This window comes from Dipteris shenzhenensis, chromosome 18 (genome assembly GCF_047967505.1).
Source record: "Dipteris shenzhenensis isolate YYH24624 ecotype China chromosome 18, Dip_SZ_1.0, whole genome shotgun sequence".
In the NCBI taxonomy this organism is placed as follows: domain Eukaryota; kingdom Viridiplantae; phylum Streptophyta; class Polypodiopsida; order Gleicheniales; family Dipteridaceae; genus Dipteris; species Dipteris shenzhenensis.
The window spans coordinates 7,602,130-7,626,904 of NC_141613.1; the positions used below are offsets into that span (position 1 = coordinate 7,602,130).

The window sequence follows — 24,775 nt, forward strand, 5'->3', positions numbered from 1 at the left end:
CACAGAAGCATTTGTCAAGTCAACTAATTGCTTGCTCAAAAATGACCAAATGCCTCTGCTATAAAAGTATTCTACCATGTCTGCCATCCTAGGGTGATATCCAAATCTAATTCCTTTTATATATGCATTACATTTCACACTTTGAAGAATGCAAATGATACATCAACCTTTGTAGCCTCAAACAAATAAATTTGGTCCTTATGTGCCACAGTGTTCTCATGCTTGCATGCTTAACCTTAGAAAGATTTGTGGCAGGGACAAACACACTAGACTCATATTATGAAACTAACCAAGAACCCCAATGGAAAGATCACATATCCCACCAAGCCAACCATGTTTCCAACACTAGAATCTCACGTTGCACTACATGGCTAGCAGCCAAAAAATTTTGAGCTCATTTTTTGCAAACCTTGGCAGCATTTTGTACACAATGACTTGCGTTCCTCCTAAGAAAATGTCAAATACAATTTTTAGAGTGACACACCATGTTTTTGTCTCAATGGAAAACATAACTTCTTCATTTACTTGTTGGCACTTCCTTTCTTGCACCTCCAAAATAGATAGTGCACACCACAAGCCAATTATAGCACTAGCCTCATTAAGGATAAAACTCTAAACTTAGGTTTTGGAAACCCATTTTTCTAAACCACATCATCAAGAATTTTCCAAAATTCAGCTTGAACAAATCTATCTTCAACCTTGAACTCACAAGTCACACTAGTCAAGAGTTCATGCACATAAGGATCATTACTCATGCACTAACATTGTGGGCAAACCAAGGACTCTCTAAACATGGTCAAAACAAACCTACATGCCCTCCAAATTTCCCTCTGGTCTCATCCTGTTAACCAGTTCCAAATTACTACCAAGACCCTTGATAGTCATTTTGAATGCATGGGACTGGTGCTTGATAACCATTATCATATAAACAAGGAATTATAAATGAATGGGTCCTTAAATCTCTTATTGAGATCAAGATTGGCCTTGAGTCCCTTGGATGTCATACTTTGGGCTCTCCTTGGATGCTCCAAAAGGTTTTCAATTCGCTCACTATTGCTAGAGGAGTTGCATACCCAAGAAAGTTGGCAAATTCTTCCTCTCTAATCTCTTGGCCTTCCCCTTGCTTCTCACCCATCAGCATATCCAAAAACATATCTCTCCCAACAATTTTCTCTAGCAATGTTTGAGTGATAAAAGGGCTTAGCTTTGCATGTGAAACCAAAATTTGTTCCAGTTTTTCTACATTAGCCCTACTAGTGCCCTCTTGATAAGGATGGAAATGACTAGTAAGATGTATAGCACATTGGGTGGTAGTGTTGTAGTCCTTGGGAATGCAATAATAAATCACAGATGGACATGGGGATTTGTTATGATCCCCATGACACATGAGTCACCATTGGAGACCACACAGAAGCATTTATCAAGTCAACTAATTGCTTGCTAAAAAATGACCAAACACCTCTGCTATAAAAGTGTTCTACCATGTCCGCCATCCTAGGGCGATATCCAAATCTAATTCCTTTTATATATGCATTACATTTCACACTTTAAAGGATGCAAAGGATAAATCTACCTTTGTAGCCTCAAACAAATAAATTTTGTCCTTATGTCCCACAGTGTTCTAATGATTGCATGCTTAGCCTTAGAAAGATTTGTGGCAGGGACAAACACACTAGATTTGTATTATGAAACTAACCAAGAACCCCAATGGAAATATCACATATCCCACCAAGCCAACCATGTTTCCAACACTAGAATCTCACATTACACTACATGGCTAGCAACAAAAAAAAAAAGAGCTCATTTTTGCAAACCTTGGCAGCATTTTCTACACAATGACTTGTGTTCCTCTTGAGAAAATGTCAAATACACTTTTTAGAATGACACACCATGTTTCTCTCTCGATGGAAAATAGAACTTCTTCCTTTACTTGGCACTTCCTTTCTCGCACCTCTAAAATAGATAGTGCACGCCACAAGCCAATTGTAGCACTGGCCTCATCAACGATAAAACTGTAAACTTAGGTTTTAGAAACCCATTTTTCTAAACCACATCATCAAGAATTTTCCAAAATTCATCTTGAACAAACCTATCTTCAACCCTGAACTCACAAGTCACAATAGTCAAAACTTCATGCACATAAGGATCATACACATGCACTGACATTGTGGGCCAACCAAGGACTCTCTGAACATGGTCAAAACAAACCTACATGCCCTCCACATTTCCCCTTGGTCTCATCCTGTTAACCAATTCCAAATTACCACTAGGACCCTTGAAGTCATTTTGAATGCATGGGATTGGTGTTCAATACCCCATTATCATATAAACAAGGAACTATAAATGAAAGGGTCCTTAAATTTCTTATTGAGATCAAGAATGGCCTTGACTCCCTTGGATGTCATACTTTGGGCTCTCCTTGGATGCTCCAAAAGTTTTTCAATTCATTCAGTATTGATAGAAGAGTTGCATACTCAAGAAAGTTGGCAAATTCTTCCTCTCTAATCTATTGGCCTTCCCCTTGCTTCTCATATCCAAAAACAAATCTCTCCCAACAATTTTCTCTAGCTACGTTCGAGTGATAAAAGCATTTAGCTTCGCATGTGAAACCAACATTTGTTTTATTGTTTCCACATTAGCCCTACTAGTACCTTGTGATAAGGATGGAAATGACTAGCAAGATGTATAACACATTGGGCGGTAGTGTTTTGGTCCTTGGGAATGCAATAATAAATCAATTGGACATGGGGACATGCATCTAGGGGTTTTCCACAATACATACAAGCAATATTTACAAACAGCACATCAACAAACCCAATGTGGCAACAACTTTTCACTCTTCCTTTCCACTATGTTTCATTTTGACAATGCATTCTAGAACAATAAAGAGTTCCAAGTTGATGCTTGTCAGATTCCTAGCATATCTACAAGAACAAACAACCCCTGCAAAACAGCCGTTTCTACAAGAGACATATATAGTCTATGGATGACAATAATCCTTTTGCTATATTCCAACATATCAGAATTTGTAAAGCTTTGCAGAGTTGGTAGCAGGACCAACATACCAAATCTCTTTCTTTAGCACATTTCCAATATAATCTACCAGATTCTAAACACATGTACATTTTGTGCCCTGTCCAAAGGAAATTTTGATTTGTGCTTAAGAAAGCAATTTGGAGTGTTGGCCCAACAGCTCAAATCACTTTCTTGAGAACACTTTACTAGCACATTTATAATATAATCTACCAGATTCCAAACACCTGTGCATTTTGTGCTTTATCTAAAGAAAATTTTGATTTGTACTTAAGAAAGTGATTTGGAGTGTTGGAGCCTGGCCCAACAGCTCAAATCACTTTCTTCCTTGAGCACACTTTACTAGCACATTTCCAATATAATCTAGCAGATTCCAACAAGCACATGTGCATTTTGTGCTCTGTCCAAAGAAAATTTTGATTTGTGCATAAGAAAGCGATTTGGAGTGTTGGAGCCTGGCCCAACAGCTCAAATCACTTGCTTGAGCACACTTTACTATCTAAGGGATGCAGAAAAAAAGTATATTCAGGATAGGGGGGGACTTCATTATACCAAGCCTGCAGGTCAGTTTCTATAGCGTGGAGAGAGTGTGGTTAATGGATGTGGAGTGCATGCGATAGAACGAGGTAGGATAGGACAGAGTGGATTGGAGTGGGAGCAATGGTTTGAGACAATAGAGAGCTCCAAAAAGCAGATGACTGAGGTACCAGCAGAGGTATATGCATCGACCTCCCAAAATAGTCAAGCCACCTTGGAATAAATGTACACATGTGCCATAAATAGAAGGCTAAGAATCATGCCCATCAACAACAATAGCATTGACATTGGAAGTTGTGCCCATGCATATACAAGGCTAGAAAAGTTTACCGAATGCCTCCCACTCTCCAATTCTTGCTTGCCCTCTTGCGTTCTTCCTTTCAACCTCCTATAGAACATCCGTACTCTCCTCTTCTCCATGATGTATGCTGCTTTTCCGACTGCCTACAACAACACCGTACTCTGCTCGTCTTCCATCTCCATTCTCAAATTACAACAGCAAACATATTTGGCCGACCTGGGAATAGAGCGGCACCTAGGAGGTATGCACTAACCCAATGTTTGCAAGAGTGCAAATTTTTTTTTAAAATGCCTGGCAATAGGCAAAATCCTTTTTTAACACAATCCTGGGATTGTGCTTTAAAAAATGATTTGAGGGATTGGAGGCCTGGCCAACAGGCCAAATCGCTTTCTTAAGAACAATCTTGAAATTGTGCTTAAGAAAGCAATCTGGCCTGTTGACCAGGCCTCCATTTCTTAAAATCCCTTTCGTAAGCACAGTCTTGACAAAGTGCTTAAGAAGGCGATTTTGGGCTCTCTAGACATGGCCAACAAGCAAAATTGCTTTGTTAAGCACACTGTTGAACTCCCTTGGGTTAAATGATCTCCTAGGCTCAGCAATCTCAGCTTTTATATTTCCTTTCAGATCAAAGGGATCTAGGCAGAGTATCCCAAAGAAGGAGTCTGGGTTTCACCTCTCAGATTGTGTCTAGCCAAAATCCTATACCAAGTAGAATCATCACTCTTTCTATCAAAATTAAATTGCTTTTCTGGTCTTATTTTGACTGAATGTAGATACTATGTATGTAAAGCAATGTAGATACTATATAAAGCAATAGCATGCTTAAGAAACTGATTTTGCATGTTGGGTCTTTGTCCAATAAGCTAAATCGCTTTCTTGGGCTCAACTACTAAAGTGTGTTATGTTGCTCCTCTAAACACAATTTATGTTATGGTTCTGCCCTCTATTGGTTTGTTATGCTTTTGAAATGTGTTTTTTTGCCAGATCAAAAAGATAAGGGTAAAGGGAAACAAGAAAAGACAATGGAGTTGAACTCTCAATTTATGTGTCTTGATTTTCTCTTGTTGATGTCTAGTCACAAGTAGATATTGACGAAGAGTTTTGAATGATGCTGGGAAAAGGAAAAGGGGTTCAAGAGTATCAAGTACCCCAAGGAAAGGACATCATCACATGCCCAGGAAGGTTCCAAGGCAAGAGAAGAAACAAAAACATGTGATGAATTGTGTTTTGACTTCCTTCATAAGTGCAATGCCCAACAAGATTTCCATGTTTTCTATGAAATGTTTAACAAGGAGCTAGATTATTCACATTTGGTTGACCAACACATTGAATTTCTGGATGAACAATGCAACATCTTCCAAAAGCTCATAGGGGAGGGAAGGGTCTATATTGGAAATAAGTATCACATCCAAATCAAGGATTTTTTGACAGATAATAAGTTCAGGGTTTCCATTCATAAGATATATGACTGTTTGCCAAAGCATGTTAAGGCAGAGTGCAACATGCACAATAGAAAGTGCAAACTTCTGGAGGAATGTTTGGTGTTTGTACTATACCTGAACTACCATCATGCTGACACTAAGGAGGGCTTGGAGATGCAAGATGATGAGGAAGCAGATGAGAGGCCCTAGGATCAAGAGGAACTCCAAGTGGAGGTGGAAGTATCAGAGAAGGAGGATGAAGAGAGTACACATAGCATACATCGATGAAACCACTGGGAAACTTCTTTGAGTCTATTTGCCTTCTGTGCTCCTCCAAAATGTTGTGTATGTTAGAAAAATGCATTTCGTGCTATGTAATGAGACTTATTCATTCCCTAAATTGACCAAATTGCAAGGCATCCATATTTTTTTACAAAATATGGAAGATGGTCGAAGATAATATGCTTCATTTACAATAAACAAGAAGTCACATTTTGTTGTTAAGAGATAACATAAGAAAATGCCAGTAAGAAAAGAATGAAATTTAATTACCATGCAATGTGTTTTCAGTTCCTTCTCTAGTGCACGGTGATCGTTCTTGGTCCAAGTTTGTTTTGTCAAAAAGTATGAAAAGCTTATCTAAGGATTTCCATACTTTTGTTTTAACAGTTCGTGCAATTTTGCCTACTTCATGATTTGTAATTGCATTGTGTATGTGCCTCCAAATGCCATACTACACTCTTGAAACATAGCGTGATTGTCTGCCTTGTTTTCTCTTGCCCTGTGGCTGTGATAAAAAGCTTCTAGCCTTCACTCCACCAATAGATGGCTTGATGGCCACTTTCGTTCCATTTTTTGATTTTTTTAGATCTGTTGTGATATGAACATCTCCTCCATGGAGACCAATGTCCTACAATACTTTCTCGATTGCTTGAAGTGCATCCTTCCTACGCTTTTCAGGACAAAGCTTTTAGGCAAAGCCAATATCCAAAAATACTAGCTTCTCAATGATTCTACATAAAGCATGTAATGTGCATATATGTGTGACCCTTCCATCATTTTGCACAGGTATATCGATTTATGGTGTGATGGAAGCATATACCATCACACACCTTCTATCCTCATGTTCTCTCTTTACATTGCACCTACTTGTTGAAGGCTTCCATCGTTTTTGAACAGGTGCATACTCTTCTTCTAAAGTCTCTTCTTGCTGGAATGTGGAGGCAGTAAAGTCTCTTCTTGCTGGGTTGTTCTTCAGTGGCATGGTAGCATGTTGCGATTTTTTTTAGCAACATTGTCCCTTTGCTTCACACCCTTGTCAACTTTAGTCTTTTATAAAACAAAGTCTTAGCAATGGACTAACTGCGATAAATCCATGTTAATCTTTCACGGGGATGTTTAAAATTTAAAAAACGAAGATTCTTAAAGGTTAGTTATGAGTTTCTCACCATGGAATCTTGCGGCCTACATAAGTCAACAATGATAAGTCCATATTTACCACATTAAGTCCATGTTTATCTATCATGCAAAGGTATAAATTTTTAAAAACAAAGATTCTTAATCATTAATTATGGGATTCTGACATGAAAATCTACTGCTGGCATGAGTCAGGATGACACAGAACCCATTTTAAAGAGAGTATGATAGGAGCAAATGCCAGTTCATTTTTGTAGATTTTGGAACAAAGAAAAATAAGAAACTAGAGAATTTCTTTTAGGGCCCCAAAAGGAGTTCCCATTTTTCCTAATGTACCACTAGCATTATTCTTATTACTATTGGTATAATGCGTACTACTACTAGTATGGTTATCCCAATTTACTGATGATTTTTCCAAGTTACCAACATGATAATGTTATTTTTGCACTATTTGTACAAAAAATGATGGTCATGAATGATGCAATTAACAAAAATGTAAAGACGTTAATGAAATCCTTGTATCTTATGCACTATGTCAGATTCCAACTCAAAATTACATGATTAGGCATGTAAACACCCAAGGGTATCAAAGAAAAATTGCACCATTTGTCACAATCCAACTAAGGCAAACATGCCAGATTTGAAGAGATTAAGATTGTCTATACACAAGTTTACTATCATCCATGACTAACTGAGAGCATGAAAGTAAGGAAGACTTTATTGCATGCAAGATTATTCAGACAGAAAAGACATTATGGGCCCACCTCATCCCTACAGCGCTTGTTGGAGGACCTGTACTCAATACATAAAAGAAGACATTCAATGTAGTTTGCACCTCACAAACTTCCTAGCAGTGACCTAGTAGAGAGCCATCATGCATATATGGTACAGTGTGAGAAAAAATGAGCTAAGACCTCCATACGGGAGCATCATGAACTTGTCATCTCGAGAGAACGAGGGTGCAATCAAAGGCAAGAATTTATCCACCTCCATTTGTAAGCCAAATAACCATTAGCCATGTGTAGGTCACCATGCATGAAGGGTAAGCCACCACTAGCCACCACAAGGTTTGTCTCTTCTAGTAGGATCGTGGATGGTATCTCCCTTGTTTTGCAAAAAACATGTAACTATAGTGCAAGCCATTTCTTTTGAGCATCATCTTGCTCAAATCAAAGAATACATCATGCCCCATCTTCATCACTCTTGTCTTGCAACTGCTACATCTCTGGGTTCACTATATGTAAATCCTCTATATCATGTGCATTCGTAGGCCTAATTTAAAAGTCCCTTATCTGTGATTTTTTCACGAATAAAATGTACCCTTTTCTATTCAATCTATGAATACCTCCTTTAAATGGTACCCTTCTATATGTAAAACATGTGCAAAAATAAGATTTAACAAACCCCTTTTGTTGAACCCACGTGCTATGCTTACATATTTGTGAGTGACCCCTCCCAAGCACTACATTTTCTATGGTCCTCTAAAATGTCTTATGCCCTTCCTCAATCATTGGGCCTGATGCAAACATGCTAGTCCAACTAGGAGAGCATGGATTAAATGGTGCACATTGGCACAAAAGAAGATAATTCTTTGCACTGCATCTCTTGATCCTTTTTTGAATACTCTAGTTGTCCTTCTACTTGTGCCATCGTCGTCTCTTCTCCCCCTTCTAGTGTGCATCAAAAAGATGGCTAAAGGGCCCTCATTAAATGGAAACTAAAGGATCCTTCTCCTCCTTTGTAAATGTGTATGGTGCACTCCCATCTCTCCTTCTTCTTTAGAAATGTGTATGGTGCAATCCCATCTCTTCTAGTTGGCTTTGCTCAAATGTCCTCCACGAATACAAGTTGTTTCATATCTTCCAATTGGCTTCTCTCCCACTCTTCAATAGATTCTCTCCATTATTCTTCTCTACATGCATCACATATATTGTGTGGCATATGGCAAGATCCTAAGAGCACACAAGAAGTCATACTCAATTGCATGAAATTAAATAATGAATAGAAGCTAGATATTGCATCGTTGAAATTACAAAGTTTAGGAAAAGGAAGAAGAAATGGAACCTTCCAATATGCCTTCAAGGGGAATTTTAAAAACCCCTCAACCAAAATTTGCCCCCCAATAAAAGTACCCCTCTTTACTTATGAACTAATGGATTTTATTCTAAATTTGGATAAAAAACCCCTCTTGTTATTTTAATCCTCTTAAAATTTTTTAGAAGTTGAATTAAAATAAATAGAAAAAGATGATATGAATCACCTCTATCTTACATGTACTTTTTAAGCTTTTGGATATGTAGAATATTTAAGGCAAAGAAAGAGGCAAATTATTTTCAAACCATCATGTATGCATAGATTGTCTTATAACCCTTTAACTTCATTTCGTTTATTCTTTCTTTACTTTTTGGACATGGACTTTAAGAGTGTAGATTGACATTTATGAATGTGAGGGGACAGTTGTGTTGCCCTTGTATGGCATGACCCTGTGGAGAGCGATATCATCTGATCAATGTGATGGTGATTGATTCCCTTACATGTGTACCTCGAAATGGAGCTATGGTATATGTGCGCATGAGTTAAAGTTTTGAACATGAGTGCATGTGTTTTTTCTTTAAGGCTTGGGTTTTTATAAAGGGTGTGGAAAATGTGATTTGACAAAGCATGGGGTTTTTAAGGATGCACTTTAAAAATGAGAGCTAGGGTAATTTACAAAGCTTTATGGAAATCCAAAATGGAACAAGAAAATGAGAGTGAGGGGAATTTACAAAGTTTCATGAAATCTTTTAAAGGTAACATGAAGCAAGAGAATTCTCAAAACAAGTCTCATGGTGATACGCACTTTTTAAAGTCACTTGGGGGGGGGATTAGACAATTGTCAAAATGAGAAGTTTGGAGTGTGGGTTTTAAAAAGAAAGATCATGTGCATGGATCTCTTGCTAGTGCCAGCGAGTCCATTGAGGCAAGGATAACATTTTTAAATGCAACCTTCTAGTAGGCAGTATTATTGCAAATGAATAGCCCATTTGACTTGGGTAGTTAAGGTGTTTTTTACTTTGAATCTTTTGCACCACGTGAGATTCTCATTATATGTGTTTGCTTTGAATCTTTTTTTGTTGTCTCCCTTGAAAATGCTAGCCAGCCACTCGTGTTCTGGTGTTCCACTTCCACATTTATGTTTTGTTTATTGACTACTTGATTTGTCAGATTGGCGGAGCAATTCACCGAGATTGGAGACTCTTCGTAAGAAGCAATAAGGCATGGACTATAGGGCAACTCGGCACGTGCCTGGGCGTGGGTGCGTAGGAGAGGAAGTGGTGCACGATGCAATAGTTTGTTTTGATATGAGAGACGGCTATCTGAGGATATGAGAAGGTAAGTGTGCACCTATATCTTAGAAGGTAGAAGGTAAGACTGCAAGTATCTCGAAGTTTTAAAAAACAAGTGAATACATTCAAGAGGCCTACCCTGGCAAATTGAAAGCTGAGCGAGAGAGAGAGAGAGAGAGAGAAGAAAAAGAAGAAAGAAGAAGAAGAGAGAGAGAGAGAAAGGGGGTGGCCAAATTTTGGAAATTACTATAATCTGTTTTAGCTTCTTCCAAAAATCCTCATCAGCCGAGGGCAGGCCAAAAGAAAGGGAAGTTAGTTGGTGATGTGAGGGTGTCCCAAGAGTAGCACAACTGGCGTAAGGGTGCATCTAGAGAAGCTAAGGAGGTTGGAACCGGGGAAGGGAAGGGAAGACACAAGGCTATGGCGTTCTTCGTTTTGTCCTTCGTTTTTGTGCCTTCAGTTCGCCCAATCTATGGCTTTCCTCAGAGCTTGACTCCATGGAACGCACCCCCTTCTCCGCCTTCGCCAAGCCCCCCACCTCCTTCTCCTTCCCCCGCACCCGCAACAAAGTGAAAATCGCTTCCTTCCTCTCCCTCCTCGATGCTCTCCAATCCTTCCTCTCCACCGCCCGCCACCATTTGCTCCCTCTCCTCCGTCGTTGCCTCCGAAACCTCTTTGCTAAGCTCTCCGCAGCCTCTTCCCTTCCCCTGCAGCTTGCTTCCGGACGGCTCGATGACTTCCTCACCTTTCTTCTTGCTGCTGCTAGAGGTAGTCCTTCCCTGCACCCAACTCGCCTTTCGCAATGCTGGATTTAGCGCATCAAGTGAATCAGATCGACTCTGCATTGTCATTGGGGTTTCTTTGTTGGGCTGTTGTTGTCTTATGTGCATGTCCACTTAGCAAGCGATCTTCACCTTTCGCATCCAGGTGTCAGCGGGTGATAGTAGAGAACAGCCGTTTTGAATCGAGTGAGTTAGCTCGGTAGAGAAGAGTGGCTTTGAAGGCGAGCAACAGGACCGTGTTATTCATGGAAGTATCTGTCGTGAGTCACTGCATTGACACACAATCGCTGGATCGTTGATTGCAGACACAAAAGCTGGAGACGGTTTGCAAGAGCGCAGCTCGCTCGTCCTCAGGCTCGGAGATTGCGCGCAAGCATGCCAGGCAACAAAAAACTAGATCATTCCAACCCGCTCAAAATTAAGCTCTTCTTCTTTCAGTGTTACAGTGTAAAACTCTGATACTCATTCTTTTTGAGATTGTACTGTCTGTTTTAATCGGATATCCATGGAGCTTGAAAGCTAATCATCCACTATTACCCCCTTAGGTGACTGACAACATGCACTTCTTGGGGGTTAGCGCATTTGCGACTTCTAGAGAATCTTCTCAAAGACTTGGAGTGCATGAGCTTAGCTTTGTGCAGTATTTTTACTTTGAGGTCGTAAGAATCGAAGAGCATTACACATTGCTATCACATGTTTCCAATATCGTTTTAATTAATTTAATTAGGGCCTACTCCCACCTAGGAGTAAAGATGCTTGAAATTTTGTAGTGTGCTACTTTACTCAGGATTTTGCAGAGGTAAAGACTAAATTGAAAGTATAAACACAAGTAGTCGTTGGAAGCTATTGAAAAAAAGTTACTATTGTGATTGTAAGAAATGGAAATGGAAATGGAATTGTGTTGTCCGGTTAACTTGAATGTATCTAAAGTAGTTAAGTTCAATAACATAATATAATGGTACGTGGATAAGGTTCTTATTTGGAAAATATTTATATTTTTATAAAAAAAGAAGGGGGTAAAAATATGTCCCCCTAGAGAACGTTAAATCAAAATTCCTATTAATTAGTTGTGGAGTAAAGAAGAGGGTGAAAACGAAGAGGGCAAGGGCATGATTAAACCAAGGAATAAAGAGGAGTTTCGATTAAAGGATAATGGAGGGTAGGGGGACTTAAAGAGGGAGGCATGTGAGATTGGGGAGGGGGGGAAGGACCACTTATGAAGGGATGTTAAAGAAGAAGGGACCTCCTAAAGGGGGAGGGGAAAGAGGGATCGTTTATAATATTATGATTAGGGATAGGCATGCTATACCACACTATAGCTTAGTGATAGGGCTCCCTTGTGAGAAAGACAAGATGGTGGGTTTAATACCTTTCTTGAACCTTTGGGGATATCTACCAAAAGATTACCTATGCCCATAATATAATGTGCACCCTCTTAAACTTAGGCTTAAAAGATTAAGGTATGTTTAAAATAAATTGAGCTTAAATTAACCTATGAACATAGATTAATTAGCCTCCCTAGGCCAAAACAAATAGGAATAAAGTAAGTTGGAGCTAGTATGTCCCTTTTAACAAAGGGGTAATACGTATGTATACACTCACTACATAGTATGATGCCCAAAAGAGAGCATCCCTTTTTACCTAGCCATTCAAGTCCCATATTACAATGCATTTTGAATTAAGGCAACTTTGCCAAGCACCGAGATTTTTAAATTCCTTCTTGACGTCATGCCCAATGCTTCCCTCTTCATCAGTTGTGTGTGAGCTAAAAATTTTGGGTCCTTTGGATTGCAAGTTACACTCCTTGGAGCCTTTGATATCCCCAAGTAGAGCATGAACCCATAGCCAACCTTGGGATTGGAGCTATGCGATCCTTACCTTCCATACCCACTAGAATGGTGAGCTTTATATATGCCTTACAATTGGGCATCTCCAAAACAATTGGCATTATAGTCTTTGACACACTAAGAAAAAGGGCATCAATTGTCCATGTTTTCCTAGGTACTTGATTTGGCTCACACTATGAACTAATTGACAACTTTAAAATACTCAAATTGCATGCTACTAGATTAATTACTTCTTTCTGAGTCAAATGTGGTTCATTCTTGAAGCCAAGGTCCTTTTTATCTAAGCATTTAGTTTAGGATTGCAAGTTTGTAGTTGTCAATGATCGATTGTTCAGATTCTAGACTGGATTGGTAGCCCATTGCTAGTGCACTTCATTAGTGATCTATAGTAGGAATGTGTTACCATGAAGTAAATCAAGGCAAGTGTTGTCAACCCTCTTGGTCTCCCGCCTTGCCATAACCAAGCCTTAAGCTTTCATGATTATGGTTGACGTAACATTCCCTTCCCCTTAGAAATGGTTTATGTCCTTGAAAACAAAATTGGGAAACCTCCTTCGGAGATTGCTTACCCTTTCCCACGTTGAACTCTCTTTAGTTGAATCTCTTCAAATCTATCTTGCCATATTGTATGTCATGTTCTTTTTTCTTGTGTATCTGAAATTCTTTTATGTTCATGTGGTAAAGACGCAGGTTCAATGAGTTCAACTAAGACTTCATTTCCTATGAGATCGTCATCATCTCCTAACTTCCTTTTTAGCCTACTAACATGAAAAACTGAATGCCCTCTACATCCCTTTGGGCATTTACCTGTGTTTAACAATTCTGAAGATTCAGGTACCTTAAGATAGACTTTCTCATTTACTTGAAACTCGAACCTTCCATGGTGAGAGTTAGCATAACTTCTTACTCTATCTTGAGCTCTTCTGATGCTATCTTTAGCTAACTTAAGCATTTGATTCATATCTTCATGAAAGTCTTTGGCAGCTTGAACCCACTCTCTTTTTTGAGTCCCACTGCCATTGGGGCTCTTGGTTGAAATCCATACATCATCATGAATGGACTAAAACCTGTTGCGAATTGTTTGGCAGCACTGTTATATGAAAATTCTAATATGGGCAAATACTATTCCCAATTAGTGTGCCGTTTACTTACATATGCTCGAAGCATATCTTCAATGATCTGATTGGCCATTTCAGTTCGACCATCACTCTGTGGATGATCTGTAGTGCTCATATTCAATGAAGTTTCTACCTTATAAACACAGCCCTCCAAAAATGGCTGTTAAATTTGCTATCCCAGTCACTAACAATACGACGCTGGTAGCCCATACAATTTATAAATATGCTCCACAAATAGCCTAGCTAGTTCCAGAGTTTTAACATCTTCATTAGTAGGAATAAGATGAGCCATCTTGGTCAACCGGTCAACAATTACCTACACACAGTTGTGCCCCCTCCAGATAAACCTAAGAATATTTGTAATTCTTCTAGGTTTGTAGGATGTGGCCATTCCAATATGGCCCTTACTTTTTCAGGATCCAAATGAACCCCTTCTTGGAATATTATATGTCCAAAGTACTTTAGTTCTTTTGCAAAGAATTCACATATGGATTCTTTAGCCAAAAGTTGATTATCTCTAAGCTGCTAAAACACTTTTTGCAAATGTTCCAAATGCTTTTTCTTGGTCTTAGTATCAACAAGGATATCATCTAAAAATACTACATTAAATTTTCCTAAATATGGCCTTCAGACACTATTCATAAGTGTCATGAAAGTTGCTAGCGCATTTGTTAATCCAAATGGCATTACTTTAAACTGATACTGCCCATACCTAGTACGAAATGATGTCTTAGGGATATTCTCTTCTCTAATTGGTACTTGGTGATATCTTGATCTTAAATCAATTTTAGTAAAATATTTTGCCCTTGCGATTGATCAAAGAGCTCATCAATGCGAGGCATCGGATAATTATTTTTTAATGGTGATTTTATTTAATGCTCTCGGTAATTTATGCATAAACACATAATACCATCCTTTTTCTTTACCAGTAAAAATGGTGCAAACCAAGGTGAGCTACTTGGTTGGATTTGGCCCTTCCTAAGGTATTCAATTAATTGTCTTTCGACCTCGAGTTCCTTCGTTTAATTAAGCCTATATCTCGGCCCAGGTTTGCAAACAGGGGTGGATCCAGGAATCAAGTCTATTTTACGATCTATTTCTCTCTCAGGGGGTAAACTATCAGGTAAATCAGACGAAAAGACATCTTTAAATTCAAATATTAAATCATTGAAAGAATATTTATACTTTTTAACATTATCAAAAACAATATTAATTCTTTTCGATATGCAGAAAACATAAAATCACCAATAAAAGTAATTTCACAGAGACATACCTCACATTCTTCTTGGTGTAGTAGTCGTTCCAATTCCATTGAGCAAATAAGAGGAGAGTTGGGCACATTATGTTCTCCTTGAATCTGGAAGACTATACCATCTTTTCCAAACATAATGGACTTATTAAGATAACTCCGTTGTAAGCTATGCCCAAGACCATACAACCATTCCCGACCAAGAACAACATCGGTTCGATTCGGATGCATAATTTGGAAACCCAAGGCATCCTGATAGCCTTGAATATTCACCTCTGCACCATGTATCATGGTGTCCCAAACCTTTTTATCAATGCCCTTCGCCAAAGAAGACCATATATTTATGGGCACTTGGACTCTCAGGCAATTTTAATTTCTTAACTAACGAGTAGTTCAAGAAATTATGTGTTGCACTATCATCAACCACATCAATCTTACCTTTTGTCCCTTTAATTTTCCATGCATCCTCATTAAATCACGAGGACCTAAGGTGGGCTGGCACATTGTTGATGTTAGACATCACATGTGGGTGCTATCCTCATGATAGACCTCTACCTCAATGTACTTTTTAGTACCATTAAGCAACAACGCCTGCACCGCATGTACTTGTTTTTGTGGAGGTCTATTTAGGGCTTTAGCTCCCGCTTGTTTATTTTTAGGGGAGTTCCAAGCAGCATGGACTTTGCCCAAACATTTGAAGCAAAGTTTTTCCTACTTGGCCCTTTCATAATCCTCTTTCTTCAAGAGAGGATAATTTCGTGTTTGAGGTTTCTTAGGTGATGCCTACGAAGCCGCCTTCTTAAAGTGCCTCTTCCTTTTCAAATTGGCAAATTTGTTGAACTTAGGAACAAAACCTGTTTGTTCCGAAGTTCCAGTTTTGGATCTCCCCATCGTATCGTTGTATATTTGGGCATACTTAATTGCTTCTTCAAAGGTTTTGGGAGAATTTCTTCTCACCTCAACCTTAAAAGTGTCTTTTAGACCTCTAACAAAACCCCTTATCTTTTGGAATTTGTCAATCCCCTTCAGCTTAAGGACTGCCTCCTTATAATTCGTTACATACTTGACTAGAGTGTTTTTACCCATAGTGCAATTGTCCCAAGCCTCCCATGCTCTTTCTAATTCATTTTTCGGTCTCTTTTAAGACGGCTTGTTCAAACTCAGTCCAATACCTAGGAATTCTACCATTTTCTCTTGGCTCATCCACTACTTATAGGCCTTGTTTCCAAGGGAAAGACTTGCTTCCATGACTTGACTTTTAGGAGGGGTATTGCTGAGTCGATGAAGTATTGCCATTTTCACAAGAACGTGTTAATCGCATCTTTATTACGCTCCTTTTCATACCCATTGAAAATTGTTGGTTTCAAATCCTTAAGTATATTATAGGTTTCTGTAAGTGGACCTCTCAACTTGATCAGGAGGAGTCACGGTGAATATTCCATAGGAGTTACCGATTGAGAATCGGATAACTTGGTTATGGCTTCAGATAAGGACTTCAATGAATCATTAATAGTTCCTAAATGGGTTTCAACGTTTTGTGTACTAGTTTCAAGTTTAATGAATTCTGCATACAGAATTCCATAATCACTGTACTGTATGTCTTCCATTTCCACATTATCCTCCTGAGTTTTGTTTTGTACTCCCTCGTGTAGATTTTCCTTTTCTGGCCCTTTCCTCGCTCTGCCTAACCATTTCATATCTTTCTAGAGTTCCATGGTATGTGTTCAATGGTTTGGATTCGGTCTTGGATTCATCTTCACGCTTTCTTTGAACCACGACTTTCTTTTAATTTATGATCCTTTCGATTCCACTTCTTTTGCTTTCTTCTATCTTGAAGTCTGATGCTCTTCTTTTAATTATGGCAAGGCTAAAGAGATTGGAAAAAGGGGTTGAAAAGGATCTTAGAAGCTTGGGAGAAAGAGGGGGTCAAAAAGGATTTTTGGACCTTGGGTGAGAAGTGTAAAAAGAGAGAGTGATGATGTGCTTTCCTAAGGATTTAAAACCTTAGATGGTTTTTCTTGAAATAAGAGAAACTATACATGCAATGCGCATAGAAAAGAATGGAGATTGCGATAGTGATGGCGACCCTCTGAACGCCAAAATCCATCTTGATTATCGTTGATGAACCCATTTTTTTTGTGAAAAATCAGCATCACCCATCAACCTGTCTCTTGTTGCAATGAGTCCCGAAAAAATGTCGCCAAATGAGAGAGAGACTGCACTATGGCGTCAAAATGGAGGGAGAGAGCCTCAAAAAGATCTCATGCAAGTCTACATGCCCAAATCGGAGACCACAGAAATTATGCCAGCAATATCGTTGACATGTCCACTCCTTGAAAATTAGCGTCGGAAGCTCCTGCAAGTGCTTCCTCTACCTGATTCATCCAGCTTACTAATTTTGTTGCAAAGTCTTAAGAAAAGGTTTTGTGGTGATATCACATAACTAAGGGGCTACTGGGCATCCCCCATGCATGGATCAATGAAGTTGGAAGTGGCTCAAAATTTCCCCAATAATACAAAGTATTGCCCAAATAAGGAACCCACCATGTTGGAAGGGTGTGACATCTATTTTGTCCAAGTATGTAACATTGGTGTCCTACTTTAAGACTTCTCTTAAATTTCTCAAAACAACTTTCTCAAAAAAGGCCATATTTCAGATAGTCAAAAAAGACAAACATGCATTTTGCCTACTTCATGCTATAAAAGTAACATGGACCTCCACCATATCACAAAATTTCTAATGATTTTTTGTATTCTTGAAGTTTAAATTTGTTCCCCTAATCAACTTGACCTTTCTATTTCTCTTGGATGTTACTTTTGGTACCTATAGTAAATATTGCACCTAGTATGGTCTTTTGCTCATTTGGGTCCAAAGGGGACTTCTTCATAGGGCATATAAACATGCTAGAACCTACTTGCAAGTGAACCTAAATATTATAAAACTTTGTCCACATGGTACATACTACTTGCACAGGGCAGATAAATATTACAGAGCTTTGCTAACTGGATACATCTTGCTTACAAAGGGCACATAAATATTAGAAAGCTTTTCTAACATGGTACATCCTACCTGCACAAGGCACATAAATATTACACACCTTTGTTCATAATTAGAGATAAAATAGAAAAAAATTTTCAAAACAATGAAGTAAACTTGTTTAGAAGAATTAGCCGACTACAATGTGTCAAACACCCCTAGTTAAAACATACATGTTCACAAACACATTGAAGAAATCCAAAAACTCGTAGTTAAAACATACATGTTCACAAACACATTGAAGAAATCCAAAAACTCGTATTCTACCATTAGCACCATCTAAGTCCTTCGGAAATATTTTGCAAAAAAATTTGAGTTTGGACTTCTTCAATTGGTGTCACAATCTCTTTCTCGTTCTCCACCTCCTCTTTCCAAGTGTCAACTAGCTTGCCTACCTCTATAAAGCCTATTTAAATATCTCTAGGGTTGTGACTCACCCGAGGCGGGGAGCTAAGTGGAAAATGTTTAATTTGTGATTCCAAGATCGAATTATTGGGAGGGGTTTAACATTGTGTTACATATCAATGCTCCACTCTTGTGTAACTATGCGAGAACCAACTAACTCTACTTGTAAGCCCCCCATATGAGGAGAAGGATTTGAGTAGCTTGGTTATCCGGTAGGTCCTGGTTTGGACACTAGATGGGGGCCATGTGTGGCTTGATGGCTAGAAAGCTTCAGATAGAGTTGGCACACTGCAACTAGGCTACATGCAAGTGTGGGAAGGCATCCCATGCCTGACCGCATTGAGGGTAGGTGGAGCATTTCTCGAGGTAGCCCACTCTCGGGTTGCAGGGCTCGTTTGGAGCCCCAGATGATCCCGGATGGCTCTGGGCAGAATGAGTCCGTAGGTTAGTTGCTCTATTCTGCGCCACGGTTCTAACGTGTGGTCGGTGGCCTACTTCGAGACTAACCTCTAGTCCACCGTTTTGGGTGTACTCGGTCGGTCTCCCAATTGGGTCTAACCGACTACGACTAGTGGCTATATAAGAGCAAGCCTGTGAAGCCCATATTCATTATTGGCTACAACAACCCTGATTCCTTAGCATCCAGCCTCCGCCCTCTACTGTTTCTAACATGCCATCGTAGCTTCTCGCACAGGAGTGCACGGTTAGGAGGCAGCGCCATCTATTGTATCAGTTTTACAATAATAATATTTTTGATTCTCCATACTATCTGCTTTTCTCTCTTGCATACGAGACCGTGTTATATGTTGAGCACAGATGTTGTATTATTTTCTTACATGGTATCAGAGCTTGGGCTCTAGCAAGAAGATTTGGTAGTGTGTTTCTATTTGCGAGCAGATTGTGAGAGATGGCCTAGCCTACAAGACTGCGAATCCCACCGTTTGGCAAAAGCGAAAAGTTGGACGGCACTAACTATCCACTCTGGAAGTTCAAGATGAAGACCATCCTAAGCGCATACGAGCTTTGGGATACTGCTACTGGGGTGGACCTGAAGCCGGTTGCGAGACCGAATCCAGCCAATGCAGCACAACAGATAGTACCAACTGAGGATGAGATTCTCGCATGGACAAGAAGAAATGCAGTTGCATTGTGTTCTATTGTCTGCAGTGTAAGTGATTCTGTCATGGCATTAATTCAACATCTCACCACAGTGGAGGAGGCATGGACGGTCTTGAAAAATCAATACAAGACCACGAATCAGACACGGATTCAGAATCTGGCGACTCAACTCATGAATGAGAAATTGTAGAAGTCTGAAATGGCAGAGAAGTTCATCACCAGGGTGAAGAATCTGCACGATCAGATGACTGCGATTAGCATCACCATCACTAGCGAGAATCTAGCACGTAGGTGCATACGGATTCTCCCACCAAAGTACGACGGTCTTGTTACGGCACTGAATATGTAGAACAAAAATCCGCCCCTCAACTTTGAGGATTTCAATGTCAAAAGATGAGGATTGGAGAAGATTCGGATTTCTGGGTTGGATCAAAGAAAGGTAAGGGTAAGGACTCTGGTAACCCATCTTCTTCTGATGATAAAAAGAGAAAGAAGAAGATCAAGTGCTTCTATTGCAACAAGGCAGGGCACACGTAGAATGAGTGCCAGAAGAAGATTGCAGATGAGAAGAACGGAGTAAAGAAAGAGTCCAGCAACAGCACGTAGGCTGTACCAGTAGAGCTGTTCATAGCAATTGAGGAGATTTGCACGGAGGTAGTTCATGTACCTGTGGATGAACCTTGGATTATTGACAGTGGTGCATTGCGCCACATGACCAGTCGGAAGGATTGGTATACCTCTCTACATCCGGTAGGGAATGACATCCTAGTAGCAGTCGACAATGATGCAAAATGTCCAGCAAATGGAAAAGATATGATTGCTCTCAAGTCAGATGGAGTTGTAAAATAGTTGTCTGATGTTCTTTATGTGCCAGATATCAAGAGGAACTTCTTGACGATTTCTTCGATCACGGATCGGGACCTCAAAGTTCAATTCGATAAAAATGGCACACATATTTTGGATCTTCAAGGGAAGGTCATTGGTAAAGGTACATGGCATAACAACATCTACGAACTCTTAGCTTTCAGTGCTCGAGCTGATGTGAGCAACACTAAGCTGTGGCATGAGAGGTTTGGTCATCTAAACCTTAGTTCTTTAAAGCATAAAAGTGGAATGATTGCAGACCTACCAGAAATTACAAATCTGCCCGATGTATGTGAAGCTTGTAGCTTTTAGTAAGTTCAAAGAATGGCATGTAATGGTCGAGAAAGAAACGGGGAGGAAGGTGAAGAAGTTGAGATCAAACAGAGGTGGTGAGTTCACATCAAGTGAATTCGAAAGTTGCTGCAAAAGTCATGGGATTAAGAGGCAGAAACCCCTGCCACATACACCATAGCAAAATGGAGTAGCAGAGCACAAGATGCGCGTCATCTATGAAATTGGTAGGAGTATGATGAAAGGGAAAGATTTGCCAAATACTTTCTGGGCTGAAGCATGTAACACGGCAGTTTACATTCTGAATCATAGCTACATGAAGGCTGTGAATGGGATGACTCCACTATAGGCCTTTTCTGGTAAGAAACCTTCAGTTGCACATTTCAGAGTCTTTGGATGTGACTGTTTTGTGCATGTCCCTGATGCTATTAGGACCAAATGGGAACCGAAGAGCCGAAAGTGTATTTTCTTGGGCTATAGTGAAGAGGCGAAGGGTTACCGTCTCTATAATCTTATTACCAAGAAGGTAATAGTAAGTCGCAATGTGGTATTCTCAGAACAGCCACATTAATTGGAGGAAGATGCTTCCTTCCCAGACAACCAGGACCAGAATATCCATCCAGTACAACCACCAATAGCAGACCGAACTCCCCCAACAGTGCTTGGGAGGATTCAAGATAAAGAAGAGGAAGAAGATCCTGCAGAACCACAACGGCAACGACCATTCCCGAAGTGGGTAAAGCAACTTTTGGACGGCAGAGAACCTCCAGCCATGAGGAGGAACTAGATCCAAGAGATTAGAGGAGCAAAGAAGGGCGTAGGAACACTTGGTCAACTACGCTTTGATGATAGAGGTGATCCGTATTGAAGAACCCAAGTGTCTTGAAGAGGCACAAGGTGATGATAGGTGGATGGAGGCTATGCAGTCGGAGTAAGGCTCCATAATGAAGAACAACACTTGGGACCTTGTGGATCAACCACCAAAACGCAAGGTAATCGGCACCAAGTGGGTGTACAAGACCAAGTCCAATGGCACGTTGGATAAGTACAAGGCTCGACTCATGGCAAAAGGATTTGCACATGTAGATGGTTTTGATTATTAGGATACTTTTGCTCCACAGCTCGACTAACCACAATTCGCAGTGTTTTGGCTTTAGCAGCATAGGAAAGTTGGCCCGTGTTTCAAATGGATGTAAAATTTGCCTTTCAGAATGGAGATCTCAAGGAGGAGGTATACGTGGAACAACCACCAGGTTTTGTGATCCTCGGTTCAGAAGGTAAAGTTTGTAAACTGAAGAAGGCACTTTATAGGATGAAACAGGCCCCACGAGCATGGTACCAGTGGATTAATGCCTACCTTCTGCAAAATGGGTTCAAGAGGAGCCCATCTGATGCAAATTTGTATATCTATAGAGAAGGAGGTAGGTGTATGATCGTGGTCCTTTATGTGGATGACCTTGTCATAACAGGGAACCATGAAGAAATGATCTCGCAGACAAAGCAGTTGCTAGGAAGAGAGTTTTGAAATGACAGACCTCGGATTGATGCATTTCTGTTTGGGGATTGAGGTTTGGCAAGAGCCAAAACAAATCTTCATTTCACAACTGATGTATGCTGGAGAGATACTGAAGGCATTTGGCATGGGTGAGTCCAAGACAATTGGCACCCCTATGGAGGTTGACGTGAAGCTCTCAAACAAGGATTTATCACCACTGGTGGATGAAGCGAAGTACAGAAGGCTTGTGGGCAGTTTGATTTACTTGTGCAACATGCGGTTGGACATCAATTTTGCGACTAGTGTACTAAGCAGGTTTTCCAATAAGCCCCGGGAGAACCATTAGAGGGCAAGGATGTGGGTGCTGAAATACATCAAAGGCACACTTGATTATGGCATCACCTATACCAAGGGCAACACCTTGATCGGATTCTGTGACTTGGATTGGGCAGGAGATGTGGACACCAGGAGATCAGTGATAGGTTACTGTTTCTCACTTGAATCTGGAGCAATGTAATGGGTCACGAAGAAGCAACCTACAGTTGCTCTTTCTTCTACCGAGGCTGAGTACAAATCAACATGTTTTGCTTCTTGTGAGGCAGTGTGGTTGAGGAGGATTTTAGGGGATATTGGTGCAGTGTAGAATGCCTACGCAGTTATCATGTGACAATCAGAGTTGCATGGCAATTGCAAAGAATGCTGTGTTCCATGCTCACACAAAAGACATTGAGATTCAATATCACTTTGTACGCGAGCTCATCATGGATGGAGAGGTCGACTTGGTGTACTGTCCGACTACAGAGAATGCTGTGGACATCTTCACGAAGGCTGTTAGAAGAGACTTGTTGGAGAGGCATCTTCATCGACTTGGCATTGGGCCGAAAAGTTAAGTTCACTTGTGGGTGGACATTGAGGGGGGGTGTTAGATATCAATGCTCCACTCTCGTGTAACTATGCGGGAACTAGCTAACTCTACTTGTAAGCCCCCCATATAAGGAGAAGGCATTTGAGTAGCTCGATTATCTGGTAGGTCCTGGTTTAGACACCAGATGGGGGCCATGTGTGGCTTGATGATTGGACGGCTTTAGATAGAGTTGGCACACTACCAACTAGACTACATGCAAGTGCGAGAAGGTATCCCATGACTGACCGCACTGAGGGTAGATGGATCATTTCTCGAGGCAGCCCACTCTCAGGTTGCGGGGCCCGTTTGGAGCCCCAGATGATCCCAGATGGGTCTGGGCAGAATGGAGTTTGTAGGTTAGTTACTCTATTCTACGCCACGGTTCTAACGTGTGGTCGATGGCCTATTTCGGGTCGACCGTTTTGGGCGGACTGGGTTTGGTCTCCCAATTGGGTCTAACTGACTATGACTGGTGGCTATATAAGAGCAAGCATGTGAAGCCCATATTCATCACTGGCTACAGCAACCCTGATTCCTTAGTATCCAACCTCCGTCCTCTACTATTTCCAGCACGCCATCAAAGCTTCTCACACAGGAGTGCACGGCTGGGAGGCAGCGCCATCTATTGTATTAGTTTTATAGTAATCGAATTTTTGATTCTCCATACTATCTGCTTTTCTCTCTTGCATACAAGATCTTGTTATCTGTTGAGCACAAACGTATTAATTTCTTACACATTGTACCACATCACTTTAAAAAAAAAGAATTTTCCATGTCATTTTTAAAATTTTGTATGAATAATTTTATTTGTATAATATTTTAATTCGTAAGAATAACATTTCCTAGGTATGCTCAAAGTCCATGACAATTTGGTTATCTCAATCTTGGCTTTGTAGTTGAGCAAAAGGGATCAAAGAAGGAAGATTGAAGAAGGAAGGCCTCTTGGATTGCTCAAGAAATCTTGAAGATCTAAACTAAGATCTTTGAGTTCTGTGTGTTTGTTTTCTCGAGTTCTTAAACACTCCTTTATGTTCCAAATCTAAATGTTTTCTAGAAAATGTGTTTTAGTCTTCAGCAATGGAAGAAACTTTCTTTCAGATACTTTGTGAAATAGTGCTATCATTTTTTAAAAGAAATACTTATTCTTACACTTGTAAATAGGAATACTTATTAGTACACTTGTAAATGTGAATATCAAAATTTTCTATTTTTCACATTTGCATGTGCATGAATGTTTTGAATAAAATTATTATGACACGTTTTTTTTGAAAAAATGTGATATTGTTTCACTTGTGCATGTGAATGAATGGATAGCTATAGAGATAATAATTATTTCACTTGTGCATGTGAATGAATAAATTTACATTCTCTCACTTGGACATGTGAACGGATGTCTTAAACAAAATATGTTTTACACTTGTGCTTGTGAAAGAATGTGATTCTTTTGAATAAAATCATTCTTACATGTATGCATGTGAATGAATTTGTAATTCTTTCACTTACATATGTGAATGAATGAATGCTTTAAAAAAGGATTTTCTTAAGCTTGTACTTTTGAATGAATATGTTATAATATTTCACTTATGTATTTGAATGAATGTTTTAGACAAAAAAATTATTACACTAGTGT

General features: G+C 39.8%; 1 protein-coding gene across 1 annotated transcript; it reads left to right on the forward strand.

Annotated features, from left to right (window-relative positions):
* Window positions 1-10,445: 10,445 nt before the first annotated feature.
* On the forward strand, window positions 10,446-11,245 carry LOC147890752 (uncharacterized). Its single transcript, XM_087389089.1, has 2 exons — window positions 10,446-10,802; window positions 11,122-11,245. The coding sequence occupies exons 1-2, from the start codon at window positions 10,532-10,534 to the stop codon at window positions 11,211-11,213; spliced, it is 363 nt and encodes a 120-aa protein (XP_087245215.1). The 5' UTR covers window positions 10,446-10,531; the 3' UTR covers window positions 11,214-11,245.
* The last annotated feature ends 13,530 nt before the right edge of the window (window positions 11,246-24,775 follow it).